Source organism: Balaenoptera physalus, assembly GCF_965194825.1.
Source record: "Balaenoptera physalus genome assembly, chromosome: 5".
Lineage (NCBI taxonomy): Eukaryota > Metazoa > Chordata > Mammalia > Artiodactyla > Balaenopteridae > Balaenoptera > Balaenoptera physalus.
The window spans coordinates 147651125-147666174 of NC_138884.1; the positions used below are offsets into that span (position 1 = coordinate 147651125).

A 15050-nucleotide genomic window follows, 5' to 3' on the forward strand; every position below is an offset into this window, starting at 1 on the left:
CATTCAGGCAGTGCTTGGGAGGGGGTCCCATCCAAGGAGGGGGTCAGGCAGGGACACACCCAAGCACAGTGTGAGGAGCAGGGAGGGCTCCAGAGGGATACTGGGCTGGGGGACCTGGCAGCTGACGTGGGATCAGGGAGGGCTTCCTGGAGGCGGGAGCATCTCATCTGGGCTGTGGAGATGGAGGGTTTGGGTGGATGGGGACGTGCAAGAGAAAGATATTCCAGGGAGAGGGCAGAGCACGGGCACAGGGTGGAGGCATACAGGCAGGTGTCACTGCTGGAGCAACAGGTGGGAAACAGTGCAAGGAGGCTGGTGTGCCATGTCCTGACGCGGAGGGTGCGTCTCCCCGCGCCCTGACAAGCCCTAGGCTCTTCCAGCAGTGCTGAGGCCATAGCGCCGGTGTTCAAGAAAGCTCATGTGGGAGGACCTTAGGCCAGAGGTCAGGAGGCCACGCCATGTGGTCCAGGCGGAGGGGGATGGGCATACAGGGCCGATGAGAGACTCTCCATCCCTGGATCCTCTCCTCGCCTGGTCCTCCCACCTCATGGCTCCTGGGGAACAGGTGGGGATGGGCACTTGGGGGACCAGGCAGGCGAAGTATGCCTTTGTCCAAAGCTCTGAGGCAGGCCCCAGAGGGGACCCCTGGTGACCAGGCCAGGCCCTGGCCTGGGTGTCGTGTGCAGGTGTCACCCCCGAGGTGAACGGGAGAGCCAGGGCAGGGGTGCCTGCCAGTCTGAGGGAGGGGCTAGGTCCAGGAGAGAGGCCTCAGGCTGCAGATCCGACAAAGCTGCAGCAGCCTCGTGGCGGGCAGGGCAGGGCAGGGCAGGGTGGGAGCCCAGCTCCAAAGGGACAGAAAGGAGGGGGAATGCTGGGGGCGGCCCTGGGCCCACTTGCCCCACCCTGCTTCTAGAAGGAGGGGATGGGGGGGTCCCACAGTCCTCATCACGTCCCTCTTGGCTCCAGGCCCTCAGAATGCTGCCTGGGGGTGTCTTCAGTCAGCGGGCTCTGCTTCTCAGGGGCAGACTGCAAGCTTCCCCGGCCGACACTCTCCAGCGATGGGGGCGGGGTCAGCTTTGGAGGCAAATGGCGGGAGAGGTGGGGGTCCCTGACCCAGGTGTGAACCCCAGAGCACCTTTTCGGAGCTTCTCAGGGAGGGCGCTGATGGCCAGGGTCCCCTCTGGGAGCCGAGCCGCGGACACGCTGCTCTGCTGCTGAGGCCAGAGGTCGCTGGGGCTCCCCGAGTGACCACCCGCTCTGATCACCTGCCCAGGACGGCGAGGTCATTGGCATCAACACGCTCAAGGTTGCGGCCGGCATCTCCTTTGCCATCCCCTCAGACCGCATCACGCGCTTCCTCACGGAGTTCCAGGACAAGCACGGCAAAGGTACGGAGCTCCCACGTGGAGGCAGGGAGGCTGTCCCAGGGCTGAGCCCACAGCCTCCAGCCGGGCCAGGAGATCCTGCGGTGCTGTGTGCCCACGCTCACTCCTGACCTGGTCCTGACGTCCTGAGACCCCCGCCCCGCGATACCTCAGCCTCTTTCAAGTCTTCCACTTCATGGCCACGTTCACGCCTACCCCTCCAGACTGGCCCCTCCGGCTGGGGTCATCAACCTCACCTCCCACCTCCAGGGGTTTGGCTCTTGGGCTTCACTTGTCTGGGCTGCTCCGTAGTTGTCAGAACCCAGTGCTTCCTTCCTTGCATCCACCCACCCACCCACTCACCAACCCACCCACCCATCTGCCCATCCACCCACCCATCCCTTCACCCACCAGCACACCCATCCCTTCACCCACCAACACATCCATCCAACCACCCACCCACTCACCAACCCACCCACCCATCTGCCCATCCACCCACCCATCCCTTCACCCACCAGCACACCCATCCATTCACCCACCAACACATCCATCCAACCACCCACCCACTCACCAACCCACCCACCCATCTGCCCATCCACCCACCCATCCCTTCACCCACCAACACACCCATCCCTTCACCCACCAACACATCCATCCAACCACCCACCCACTCACCAACCCACCCACCCATCTGCCCATCCACCCACCCATCCCTTCACCCACCAACACACCCATCCCTTCACCCACCAACACATCCATCCAACCACCCACCCACTCACCAACCCACCCACCCATCTGCCCATCCACCCACCCATCCCTTCACCCACCAACACACCCATCCCTTCACCCACCAACACACCCATCCCTTCACCCACCAACACATCCATCCAACCACCCACCCACTCACCAACCCACCCACCCATCTGCCCATCCACCCACCCATCCATTCACCCACCAACACACCCATCCCTTCACCCACCAACACACCCATCCCTTCACCCACCAACACATCCATCCCTTCACCCACCAACACACCCATCCCTTCACCCACCAACACATCCATCCAACCACCCACCCCCCATCCACCCATCCATTCTTCTCCCCACCCACCCATCCATGCACCCACTCATACATCCGTTCATCCATCCATCCACTCATTCCTTCATCCATCTATCCTTCCTTTCTTCCTTCCTTTTCCTTCTTTCTTTCCTTCCATCCCTCCTTCCTTCTGTTCATCCATCCACCTATTCACCCTTCCTTCCTTCCTTCCACCCATCCACCAGAGCCCGAGGTCCTGATGCTTGGACATCACCCTCTTCTCGTCCTCCATCTCCTACCCCCCACACACAGGCGTGTCCAGCCCACCCTGCCCGCTCCCAGGTGGCCACGAGCATCCACCTGGGAGAGGCCTTGACAAGGCCAGGTGACTGTCCCCTGTCCCTAGTAAGGACAGGCCAGCCGCTTTCCCAAAGTCGGTGGTCACGGCCACTCTCCAGAGGAGGGCCGCGTTTCTGATCTCAGGACCTCTCCTGGCGGCCTCCACCTTCCCACCATTCTCTTCACCTGAGCAACTTCTCCCGCCCATTTTGTCTCCCATGACCCCTCGTGGCCAGCGCGCAGACCTGACTCAGCCCTCCTGCTCACACCTTCACGTTGCTCCCTGTCTCCTCCCAGCCCCCTCGCCAGCAGTCCACTGAGGGCAGGGGCACTTCTTCACGCTTGCCCCATCCTCCACGCCCCCACCAGCCAAGTATACAGACTCCAGTACAGCCCAGACCAGGGCTAGGAGGACTGGTCCCGTGAAGAACCGCAGTTGAGGACCCCGTTTGGTTCATCCGTGTCCCTTATGTGAAGACAGCCTGAAGCCAGGGCACAGCCGGTCTTCCCTAAAGAAGCTGAAGGCTTCTGTTGGCCAGGGGATCATCTCACCTCTTGAACCCTTTTCTCCTTGGCTGCTAGGAAGCTCAGAACTTGATCCAGGGCTGCACCTTCGTACCACACTTGGTTTTTTTCTCTAATAACCAAGTTTTCCAGTTTAATTTTCCTCTGCTCCAGGGGTGCCTTTGACTTTGGCCACCTTCCTGGAAATCAGTGGGGCTGTACTTGGCACAGATTGAGCTGTGGGGTGACTGTTTTGTTGGAAATGGGGTGATAACATCCTCTTCTTTTTTCTCTCTTCCTCTGTTGTTGTGCAGGGACTGTCCCCATCCTTTGTTGTACGGGGACTGTCCCCTTCAGCACTGACCTCACCCCAGTCCCCAGGGAACACTCGTCCCCTGTCCCCAGAGCTGTCACCTCCCCGAGGACATGTGGACTAATGAAAGAGCCCAACAAATTTTAGCTGAATGACTGAATTTATAATTTTAAAGCCTTCTGAAATTGACTGATGTTCACTTTTAGGTTTTTTTTTTTTAAATAAAAATACCAAATCATCCAAACCCAGTTAATCTAAATTTCTTTAAGACTAACCGTCTTTTTATTATAGTGAGGGGATGTTAGTTAAGGTGCGCTTCTTGTTTCCATCTAGGGGTTGGGGGGCAGAGGCCTCTGGGGAACTTTCAAGGTAAGAGTGGCCCCAGGAGTGTCTGGGGGTTCAGCCAGCCTTAGGACTAACGTGTACCCACAGCGGGTGATTGAGTTAGTGGGCTGGGCCATCCTAGGTGTCCGCCCAGAAGGTACGCAGATAGTACACAAACTTATGCCCAGGACTGAGGGGCAGAAAAACAATGGTTCAGCTCAACTCCCTGAGTCATGTGTGACCCTGGACTGGTCCTGTCCTTCCTGGAAGCCTCAGAGAGTTGGAGAGGGAGGAAAGGGAAGAGGGCCAGTTATGCTTACACATAAGTCTAACCCTGACCACACTCGCCACTGTCATTCAACATGGTCTAGGAAGTCCTAGCCATGATAATTAAATGGAAAAAAAAAAAAAGAAATAAGAGGAATCCAATGGCAGAGGAAAAAGGAAAACTGTCACTCTTTGTAGATGACATGGTACTCTATATAGAAAATGCTGAAGGCGACACCCAAAAACAAATAGAACCCGTCCGAAAACTCAGTTAAGTTGCAGGATACAACATTAATCTACAGAGTCCATTTCGGGGAGACAAGAGTCGATGCCGGAGACCAGTTAGGGGCCCACAGCAGCCTTTCTGGCGGCCAGGCTCGGGGGTGGCAGCTGTGGGGTGAGGGCTGGTTGGGTCCGGGATCTGTTTTGCACTTGGAGCCAATAGGACCCGCTGGACCGTGGGGTGTCGACTATACACTGACATGGTGAAGGCCCGAGCAAGGGGGAGTGAGGGGCATTTCCTGGGAGGGGGGCCCTGGGGCAAATCAGAGATCAGTCTTGATGCCAAGAAGCCCAGGTGTGTGTGTCACTCTCGTGTCTGCTTGTTTGTTGAAGTGAGAGTCAGTTCACGTGGCGTGCAGTTGACTGTGTGAAAATGTACCCTTCGGTGCATTCCTCCTTCCCCGGAGACCATCCGCCCCCTTCAGGCAATCACTTCCCCTCCCCTCCTGCACTGTTGTTTTGTTACCGTCTTTGATGTACTTGCCTCACTTTGGATCAGCGTGGTTCCGTGACATGTTTAGAAAGAAACAGGGCACCCAGCCTCCCTCCAAGCCTTGTTTCCAGCATCGGACACACATCACTTAGGTGATTTTCCTATAAGGACGGGAAGACGAAGGGTTGCAGTTATGATTCTGTTTCTGGAGAGCCCGCGAGTGGGCGGGGCCCGGTGCTCCCGGGTCGGTGGAGGGTCAGGGATCTCCTGCCCCAGGAGATCTAAAAGGACAGCCACTGGCCTCAGGTGACCCTGGGCTACGCTTCTCGAAGCCGCGGCTTTCTTCCTCTTTGGTAAGCATGACCTTGGGGCTGTGAGCGAAGCTGATCAGTGGCCAGTACTCATGTCGGGAGCAGGATGGAGGGCTGAGGCCTCAGTCCCCGGGCCCTACCCCTCTCCTCTGAGGACCTCATCCAGTCTTGTGGATTTAAGTGCCATCTAGAGAGTGACTCCCCCAAATTTACACCTCCAGCCTGACCCTCTCCCCAAACCCTAGACTCAGATGTACAACTGCTTGTCACCCCCACACCCCCACAATCTGTGTGTCCCCATCACCATTCCCCTTCTCAGTTACGGCAGCTCCATCCTTCCAGATTTTCCCACCTGCATCCAATCCATCAGGCAGCCCCGATGGCCCTACCTTGGGGATCTGTCCGTCCCCTACTGCCCTCTTGCCATCTCCAGCTCCACACCCCAAGCCAGCCACCAGGGGCACTCATCTCCTCTCTGCTCCTCTGTCCCTGCCCTTGCCCCCCACCCCGACCCCAGACTCTTCCCACTGCCAGAGGAGCTTCTTTCAAAATTTAAGGCAGACCGTGGCGTGTCTCTGTGCAAACCCTCCCCAGGCTCCACCTCACTGGGAGTAAAACCCCAAACCCAAAGCCCACCAGATCGATGGGGTCAGGGCTCCCACGTGCTCTGACCTCATCTCCCACAGGATTCCACCATCTGGAACATCCATCAGTCTTCCTTGGTGAAATGTCTGTTTACATAATTTGCCCATTTTAAAAGTTGGACTTGTTCGTGTTAAGTTTTGAGAATTCTTTATACATTCTGGATAGGATCTCTTTGTCAGATAAATGAATTGCAAGTATTTTCTCCTGGTGGCTTGTCTTTTCATTCTCTTAAGAGCAGAAGTTTTGTAAATTTTGATGAAGTCTAATTTACCAATTTTTGTAAATGGATTGTGAATCTAGTGTTATATCAAAGAGATCTTTGCTAACCAAAGGTCCAGGAAGATTTTCTCTTACATTTTCTCCCAAAAGTTTTACTTTGTGAGGTTTTAGACCTAGGACTATTATTTGCTTCGAATTAATTTTTTAAAATAGTGCCAAATATGAATCAAGTTATTTTTTCTTTTCTTGCTTTGGATATTCAGTTGTTCCAGCATCACTTGTTGAAAAGACTGCCCTTCTTAACTGAATCACCTTTGCGCCTTTGTCAAAAACAAAATGAGTATATTCCGTTCCACTTGTCTTTTTGTCCCTCTTTATACCAACATTACTGTCCTCTTTACTGTAGCTTTACGATGAGTCTTGAAGTCAGTCAGTCCAACAGGTCTTCCTTTTCAAAGTTGCTTTGGTTCTTCTAAATCCTCTGCATTTCCATACAAATTTTAGAATCAGCTAGTCAATTTCTACCCCCCAAACAAACCCTGCTGGTATTTTGATTGGGATGTGCTGAATCTATAGATTAATTGGGGGAAAATTGTCATTTTACCTATATTAAATCTTCTGGCCCCTGAACAGAGATACCGCCTCACTATTTAGGTCTTCTTTGATTTCTCTCAGCAGAGTTTTCTAGTTTTCGGAGCACAGGTTTTACACATCTTTCATCAGATTTATTCCTGAGTATTTTGTAATTTTGATGCTATTCAAAATTATCCTTCTATATTTCAATGTCTGATTGTTTGTTACTAGAATATGCAAATAAAATTGATTTTTGTATGTTGATCATAAGAGATCCTGCAACTTTGATAACTCACTGATTAGTTCTTTTTGGTAGATTCCACCAGGTTTTCTAAATAGGGGATTATGCAGTCTGTGAATAAAGACAGTTTTACTTCTTTCCAATCTGAATGCTTTTTTTTATTGCCTGGCTAGACCCTTCTATAAAAATATTGAATAAAAGTAGTGAGAGTGGACATCCTTGCCTCATTAATGGTGTTAGGGAGAAATCTTCAGTTTTTCACCATTAAGTATGATATTAACTAAAGGCTTTTCATAGATGTTCATTATCAGGTTGAAAAAGATCCCTTTTATTTGTAGTTGTTACTAGGAGTAGATGTGAGATTTTGTCAGATGCTTTTTCTGCATCTTTTGAGACACTAGTTTTCCTTTTTAGTCTGTTAATATGGTAAATTTCATTGGTTGGTTTTTAAATATTAAACCGTCCTTGCATTCCTGGAATAAACCTCACTTAGTCATGACGTATTATCCTTTTTATATATTGTCGGATTTGATTTGCTGAAAACATTTAAAGATTTTTTTCTCATATATCTTCATGAGGGATATTGGTCTAGTTTTCTTTTCTGGTTTTGGTACTGGGATAATGAGCTGAGAAGTTGTTTAGGAAAAAAACTCCCTCTGTCGGTCTCTTCTGCTCTCAATTTTCTACTGCGATACTATTTCACTTCTGACACATCTGGTCAGCAGTGTGAGGGGTTTCCCCACGCCAAGCTGGGTGCCTTACAATTTAACTCAATTCTGACACCGTCTACCTGGAGATAGCATCAGACCCCACAAGTTAAGGGCTCAGTCCTACAAGACTGCCCCCCTACCCTGCTTTCAGATGCCAGTTGCACACCTGTGACTATAAATCGGAATCGCCCATGACCCCGTTCTCAGGTTGGATCATTTGCTAGAGCAGGAAAACTGTTTACTCACTAGATTACCAATTTATTATGAAAGGATATGTCTGAGGAACAGCCTGATGAAAGAGATGAATAGGGCAAGGTATGGGGGAGGGGTGTGGAGTCCATGCTCTCTGGGTGCACTGTTCTCCTTGCATCTCCACATATCACCAACCCAGCAGCTCTGCGAACCCATCTTTTTGGGGTTTTATGGAGGCTCCATGACATAGGCATGATTGAATAAATCATTGGCCATTGGCAATTGATTCAACCTGTAGCCCCTCTCCCCTCCCCGGAGTCAGGGTAGGGAAGGCTGGGGCTGAAATTTCCAATCCTCTAATTACCTGGTTGTTTCCTCTGGCAACCAGCTCCCATCCTTAGGAGCTTTCCAAAAGTCACCTCATTAACATAAAGTCAAGTGTGATTGAAAGGGACTTGTTATAAATAACAGAAACCCATTTCACCTTTATTGTTCTGGAACTATTTCAGGAACTGAGAGCAAAAGATGCCCCCTGTGGCTCTAATCACTTTAGGAACTTACAGAAGTTTTAGGAGCTTTGCGTTAGGAACTCTGGGCAAAGACCAAAATATATATTTCTTATTATGTCACAATGTCACAGAAGTACCATTTTCCATTTTCTAGAGCCACTTGTGTAGAATTGATATGATATCTTCCTTAAACATTAGTTAGAATTCTCCTGTGAGGCCGTCTGGGTCTGAAGTTTCTTTGTGGAAAGATTTTTAACTACAATCTCAATTTCTTTAATAGATATAGGGCTATTGAGGTTATCTATTTCTTCTTGAGTGAACTTTGGTAGTTTGGAAATTTCAAGAAATTTGTCCAGTTTACCTAAGTTGTCAAATTTATTGACATTGAGTTGTTCATATTAGTCTCTTATTATCCTCTTAATACGTGTAGAATCTGTAGTGATGTCACCTCTCCCACTCCTGATATTGATGATTGTGTCTTTTCTCTTGTTTTCCTAATCAGTTTCCTGTCAATTTTATTGATCTCAAGGAATCAACTTTTGGTTTTCATTTATTTTCTCCACTATTTCTGTTTTCTATTTCTTTGATTTCTACTCTTTATTATTTCTTTTCTTCTGCCTGTATTAGATTTCATTTGATCTTCTTTTTCTAGTTTTTAAGGAGAAAGCTGACGTTATTGATTTGATATCTATCTCTTTTTCTAATATTGGTACTTTAGTACTATTAATTTCCCTCTAAGTACCACTTTACCTACATCCCACAAAGTTTGGTACATTGTATTGTCATTTTTATTCAGTTTAAAATACTTTCTAATTTCCCTTTTGATTTATCTTTAAAGATGGGTTATTTAGAAATATATATTTGGTTTCTAAGTTATTGGGAATCTTGTAGATACCTTTCTATTTGTGATTTCTAGTTTAATTCCATTGTGGCCAGAGAGCATATTTTTATGATATGACATTTTAAAAATGTACTGAAACTTGTTTATGGTTTAAAATATGTAAATGCTATTTCTGGGTCTAAGTCACAGGCTGGAGCAGCTGGGGGCAAAGAGGTACCATCTTAGCCTATTATGTGTATAGTGCTCCAACCAGAGGGCCTGCCACATGGTTAGAGCTCACTGGGTATTATCAATTAATATATTATTTATGGAGAAGGCAGGGGAAGGTGACAAGTTCAGACCAGTAAGGTGAGTTTGGGGAACCTGTGGGATGGAGGCTGGAGAGAAGAGCCCCACTGTCCACTGGGGTTTGGATGTGGGGCTTAGCAGGAGAGCAGATGTCAGAGCTGAGGTGGTTGGATGGTGCCTGAGAGGGTGAGGGTGGGCACGAAGCCACAAGATTAGAGCCAGGACATCTCCCAGCTCCTCAAGAGCAGCCAAGTGGAGAGAGGTAACTCTAGGTGCCTGATCACAAGGGGGCTGGGCTGGTCCAAGCAGGGTGGCTCCTGCTGCTTTCTACTACTGGTGTAGGGGGTGGGGGAATTCTGCCCCTGCCCGGCTCCTCGGCGGGGACAGAGGCTTTCAAGATGGCTCTAACCGAGTCCCGACATGCTTGGTTTCTAGACTGGAAGAAGCGCTTCATTGGCATACGGATGCGGACCATCACACCAAGGTGAGTGCTGAAGGACGCTGCCCCCTGCCACCCCTCCGTTCTCATCCCTCACCTTGAGCTTCCTCCCAGACCCTGGCCCCGACATGCCCGGCCACCTGCAGGTGCTCCAGCAGACCAGACACACTCAGGCTTCTGAGCCTTTGCTCAGGCCAGTCCCTCTACCTGGAATGCCTTTCCCCCTTTGCCTGATAGGTTCCTTTGGCTTCCGTAGGACTCCATTCAGGTGCCCCTCCTCCAGGAAGCCTCCCAGATTAGTTTTCTGTGGCTTCCATAACAAATTACCACAAACTCGGTGGCTTAAAACAATAGAAATTCATTCTCTCACAGTTCTGGAAGCCCACAGCCCAAAATCAAGGTGTCAGCAGGGCTGCACTCCCCCCGGACGCTCCAGGGGAGGATCCTTCCTTGTACCTCCCAGCTTCTGGTGGTTCCCGGTGTTTCTTGGATTGTAGTTGCATCACTGCAAGCTCTGCCTTTCTCATTGCATGGCGTCTGCTTCCTGTGTGTCTGTGTCCAATCTCCCTCTTAGTTCTCTTATAAAAACACCAGCCATTGGATTAAGGGCCCACCCTAAGTCAGGCTGATCTCATCTAGAGATTCTTAATCAACCACGTCTGCAAAGACCCTATTTCCAAACAAGGTCACGTTCTGAGGCCCTACGCGGACATGAATTTTGGGGTTGGGAGGGACACTATTCTACCTCCCCAGGCTACTTGAGTGGGAGGAGGTGCCTCCTCTTCACTTGCAAAGCTGTGCTTCCCTCGCCAGCATCGCATTGGTCCCATGGTGTCAGAATTGCCCACCCTCAACCTTGACCATGAGCTCCTTGGGAGCAGGGACTGGGTCCTGCTCATCTGTCTGCTCCCCACCCCTCCCAGAACCCAGTCTACAGCAGAGTGAGTGCCTGGAAATACTAAGTGAGTGAAATAGAGAAGGGGGTGGGGAAGAGGAGGGAGAGGGAGGAAGGAAAGGAAGCTGAAGGGAAGAAAACGCAACGTCAAGTCCACGGTTTGAAGAAGGAAGAGGTCACTGCATTGGGGAGCTCTGGGAAGAGATAAGCTCACCTGACTCACCCTCCCACCCACTCAGTCCCTAAAATGACCTTCCTCCTGTTTCAGCAACTGTTCACCTAGGAAATAAATCTGAAAGCAATTTGGAATCAAGACCAATATGCCAATTTATCTTCTAAAGGTGTTCTTTCTCTCTCCCTGTCATCCATCCATTCATCCATCGCACCATCCATCCAGTCTTCTGTCTCTCCAAAGCATCATTCGCCCATTGTCTGTTCATCCTCCTCTACCTTTCCTCCCTCCCTCATCCTTCCTCCCCCCATCCTCCCATCTATCTGTCCGTCACCCTCCCCTCTTTACACTTCTAACCATCCACCTTCACCAAGGTTTCTCTTGAGGAGCCCATGTTGAGTAGGGGACACAAACAAGAGTCAGTGACAACCCAGAGTGGTCAGTGGCAGGACAGGGTGATGTGGGAGCCCAGAGGAGACGCCTGGTGTGGCCTGGGTGGTGGAGAGAAGGAAGAGTCACTTTAGAGGCTCAGAAGAAGTGCCTTAACAGTGGAACTGCCTTTTCAGTTTGGTGGATGAACTAAAGGCCAGCAACCCAGACTTCCCGGCGGTCAGCAGTGGAATTTACGTGCAAGAGGTTGTCCCAAATTCACCTTCTCAGAGGTAGGCTCCACCAGAGGAAGCAGGGAGACTGGGCAGGTGGGTACAGGGCCTGGGCTGGGCTTCACTGATTTGCATGACCTTTAGCTTCCTGGCAGCATGACGCAATGTGGAGTGGCAGGTGGGATTCTGGCCAGTCGTCTAAGCCAGAGGCAGGCTGGAGAGGTGAAGGCCGTGCCCTTCCTTGGCCCAGAATGTCCTTTCCTTGGGTCTGGGGAGACAGAGTGGCAGAGGTCACCCCGAGCTGAGAACTCTGCGTCAGCCTGGCTCTCACCAGCCCAGTGGGCCAGCCTGGGTCTTTCTGGGCCAGTGTTCTCATCTACAAAATGGGCATGATTCAGCCCACTCTTCCTGTCCCGTGAGACATTGTCAAGATCAAATGAGATAAAGCCTCGTTTTCTTGGAAACCGTCAACTACTAGAGAAAGGTCGAATGTTGCAGCCCTGGGAGCTGAGGCGGGCAGTGCGGTGGGTGGGGTCTGACGCACTTGCACGGCTGATCCTGTGCCCTAGACCAGCTCTGAGCAAGCGCCTGTCCCTCCTCTGCCTCAGGGCTGCATCCATGCAGTGGGTGGGCTGCATCAGATCCTGCTTTTAACTGTAACGCTGGGAGCTGGAGATAGTCCACGCTGAGGTCTTGGGCTGCTGTAAAGGGTGAGGGCAGAGTGCGGAGTGGAGCTGGGCAGGTGGGCCCCCCAGCCCCTGTGGCCCCTTCAACCCAGCAGGACCCCTCCTTTCTGTTTTGTGTGCTGGGCTGGAAGACGCGGACCCCTTGTGTCCTTCCGCCGTGAACACGGCACACATGCTCAGCCCGCAGCCGACCTGCAGTAAAAATTGTTGAAATACCGATCCATGAAGCCAAAGAATAACCACCCCAACTCAAGCTCTTTATTCCGAGTTGCTGCACCCCACTGATTCAGCAGACAGCAGTCACCGAGAGCGGCCACACGCAGGGCACCCCGAGAGCCAGACAGGGGAGCTCGGTGGTGATGGTGGCCGCCGCTGACCAAGGCTGTATGTGAGCTGTGCGCTCCACATGCATCATCTCAGTTAATCCTCACTGCAGCCTGGGACACGCAGGCTGCTGCTCTCGCCCCATTGCTCAGATGGGAAGACTAAGGCTGGGCAAAGTCACCCCTCCAAGGTCACACAGCCCACTCGTGTGGATCTGGGCGCTATCACACATGCATCTAACCACGGTGCCACCCTGCCCGCCCTCTGGGTGGAGGGGAAGGTCACGGCGAGTCAGGTGCAGAAATGGGGGGGCCAGCCCAGCTCACTCTGTCTCTGATGGGAAAGTCTTACGTTAGAATCAACCCCCTGGACCTCGTAATTTGCAAAGCATGTTCCCACATAGGGCTGTAGATGTGGAAACTGAGGCTCAAAGGGGCAGAGCACCTGGCCCAAGGCAGCCCAGCTAGGGAGGCTGCAGCCAGCACGTGACCCCAGCCCTTCTGATGTAGAGAAGTAGACCGACAAAGCGCTAGTCCGTTGTAGGACAGTGCTTTCCGTCTGGTGTGAGAGCCTTGCGGTCAGGGCCCCGTTCTTCCCTGTTGAAATGAATTTTCTTAATGTGCTGCTGTTAAAGCCCACTGTGCCCAGACCCGGGCCCGGGCCTCTCGGGGCAGTGCTGTGACCCTGTGTCTCTCCTGTTGGCAGAGGGGGCATCCAAGATGGCGACATCATCGTCAAGGTCAACGGGCGCCCTCTGGCCGACTCGAGCGAGCTGCAGGAGGCCGTCCTGACCGAGTCCCCCCTGCTGCTGCAGGTGCGGCGGGGGAACGATGACCTGCTCTTCAGCATTGTGCCCGAGGTGGTCCTGTGAGGGTGGGGCCACCTCCCTCCATCGCCGACCGGAGCCTGCAGCCGGGACAGGGGCCAGCAGACGGGGTCCGCCCAGAGCCGCTGCCTCCCATGGGGTCGGGACAAAGGACCGAGGTCGGTCCTCAGCAGAGCCAGAGGCCTCCTCGCGGCCGTCCAGGGCCAGAGCCACAGGCTGGGCTTGGCCAGGGGTCCGCATCTCAGCCTTCTGGGAGGATTGGCTCCAGCATCACGGTGCCCCTGGGGGCAGCCCAATGTCCCCCCCACCCACCAAATGCTCCTGAGGGCCCTTCCAAGTTCCCAGATCTAGAAAACTCTTCTATTTCCCCGGAGGAAGTCCCATCCTCTCTCCCGCCTTCCTGCCTTTGCACCTGTCGATAGGATACCTCTCTGAAATGCCCGCTGCTCCTCCCCTCCCCTCACTGACCCTCACCTGTTCAGGTCTCAGCCCCCAGCCTCCTCCTCTCCCAGGTGCGCCTCCCTGGCCTCCCACACCCAATAGCACCGTGCCCACCACGTTGAATGACCAGGGCTGTCTGCCCGGCCAATCTGCTCCCCTTGAGGAGTCAGGTGTGACGGGTCTGGCCCGGAGCTGGCACCACGGGATGTCCCCTGGCTGTCCAGCCAAACCCCGGGGCTTGGCGATGAGGTCCGCCTTCCCAGGCGCAAGAGAGGCTGGCAGGGAGCAGAGCGTGTCTGACCCCCGGGAAGGCCGCCCGTCCTCCGGGAGTGGACCCTGGGGTGGAGGGCAGAGGACGCTGGGACCTGCAGGGGGAGGGGAGGGGAGGACTGAGCCGGCTGCACCTCCCCGGGCCGTTCTGTGCGGAGCGGGCCTCACGGCATCGCCCCGGAGCAGGCGAGGTGCTCCCCTCTCCGCAGGGAGCCTGTTTCCAGGCGGCCCCGTGAGCTTCACTGTGCGGTCGGTCCCCCGTGTTGCTTGTACTGTACGTTTCTCTACTGTATGGGAATTAAAGTTTACAAGCGCACGGTCCTGTGCCAGCAGGGGCGTCTGGGGCAGCCCACCCGCCGCTGTGCAGCTTCTCCTGACCCAGAGCTGACACGTCGGTGGGCACGGAGACCCGGGGCCAACCGCCTGGAGCACGCAGGCGTCCCCACGGCCCGGCCACCCCACCACTCAGCCCTGGCTCCCCACTTACTCCCAGCCCCCCGGTCCCCGGCAAGACCCCGCCCCTCCCCGTGCCGCGGCCTCTCCCCCCAGGCAGTCGGGTCCTGAGACCACCGACCTCCTGGCAGTCGGGCAGAGCCCTTGGAGAGGCGCCCGGCTGGCAGCGGCGAGCCCGCTGGGTGTGCAAGGTGTGCCCGGCCAGGCCGTGTGATAAAGGCGTCCCTGCGTCTGTGCCGTGTCATCCTCACTGCAGACCACCCAGCAACAGGGAATGAGGCAGAACAGGAGGGACCAAGCTCGCTGCCCAGGGACACCGCGGGGGCTGCCCAGGGATGGCGGGAGCTGTGAACTTGCCCAGGGCCAGCTCCCAGGGTCACAAGTGGGGTTGTGAGGGTGAGGGGTGCCCATCAGGGCTGAGAGGGAGGGGCCCAGCCCTGTGTTCTGGACCACCGGCCTGAAAGGATCGAGGCCCCTTGGTTCCAAACCTCACAGAGCGGCAGGGTCTGCCGCCAGCCGGCCTCTGTGTGACCGCGGCCACCTTCTGCC

At 53.5% G+C, this 15050-nt stretch overlaps 1 protein-coding gene across 4 annotated transcripts in view; it reads left to right on the forward strand.

Moving 5' to 3' along the window:
• Positions 1-14730, forward strand: part of HTRA3 (HtrA serine peptidase 3) — a 33708-nt gene extending 18978 nt beyond the window's left edge. For 2 of the 4 annotated variants that reach the window (XM_082464396.1, XM_082464394.1), the window contains 4 exons: positions 1274-1388; positions 9829-9877; positions 11466-11561; positions 13217-14730. In XM_082464396.1, the coding sequence (XP_082320522.1) occupies positions 1274-1388; positions 9829-9877; positions 11466-11561; positions 13217-13382 (426 nt within the window). In that variant the 3' untranslated portion in view covers positions 13383-14730. Of the gene's footprint in view, positions 1-1273; positions 1389-3038; positions 3803-9828; positions 9878-11465; positions 11598-13216 lie in introns of those variants that run through there. The other 2 variants (XM_082464395.1, XM_082464397.1) reach the window with 2 other exon arrangements.
• The last annotated feature ends 320 nt before the right edge of the window (positions 14731-15050 follow it).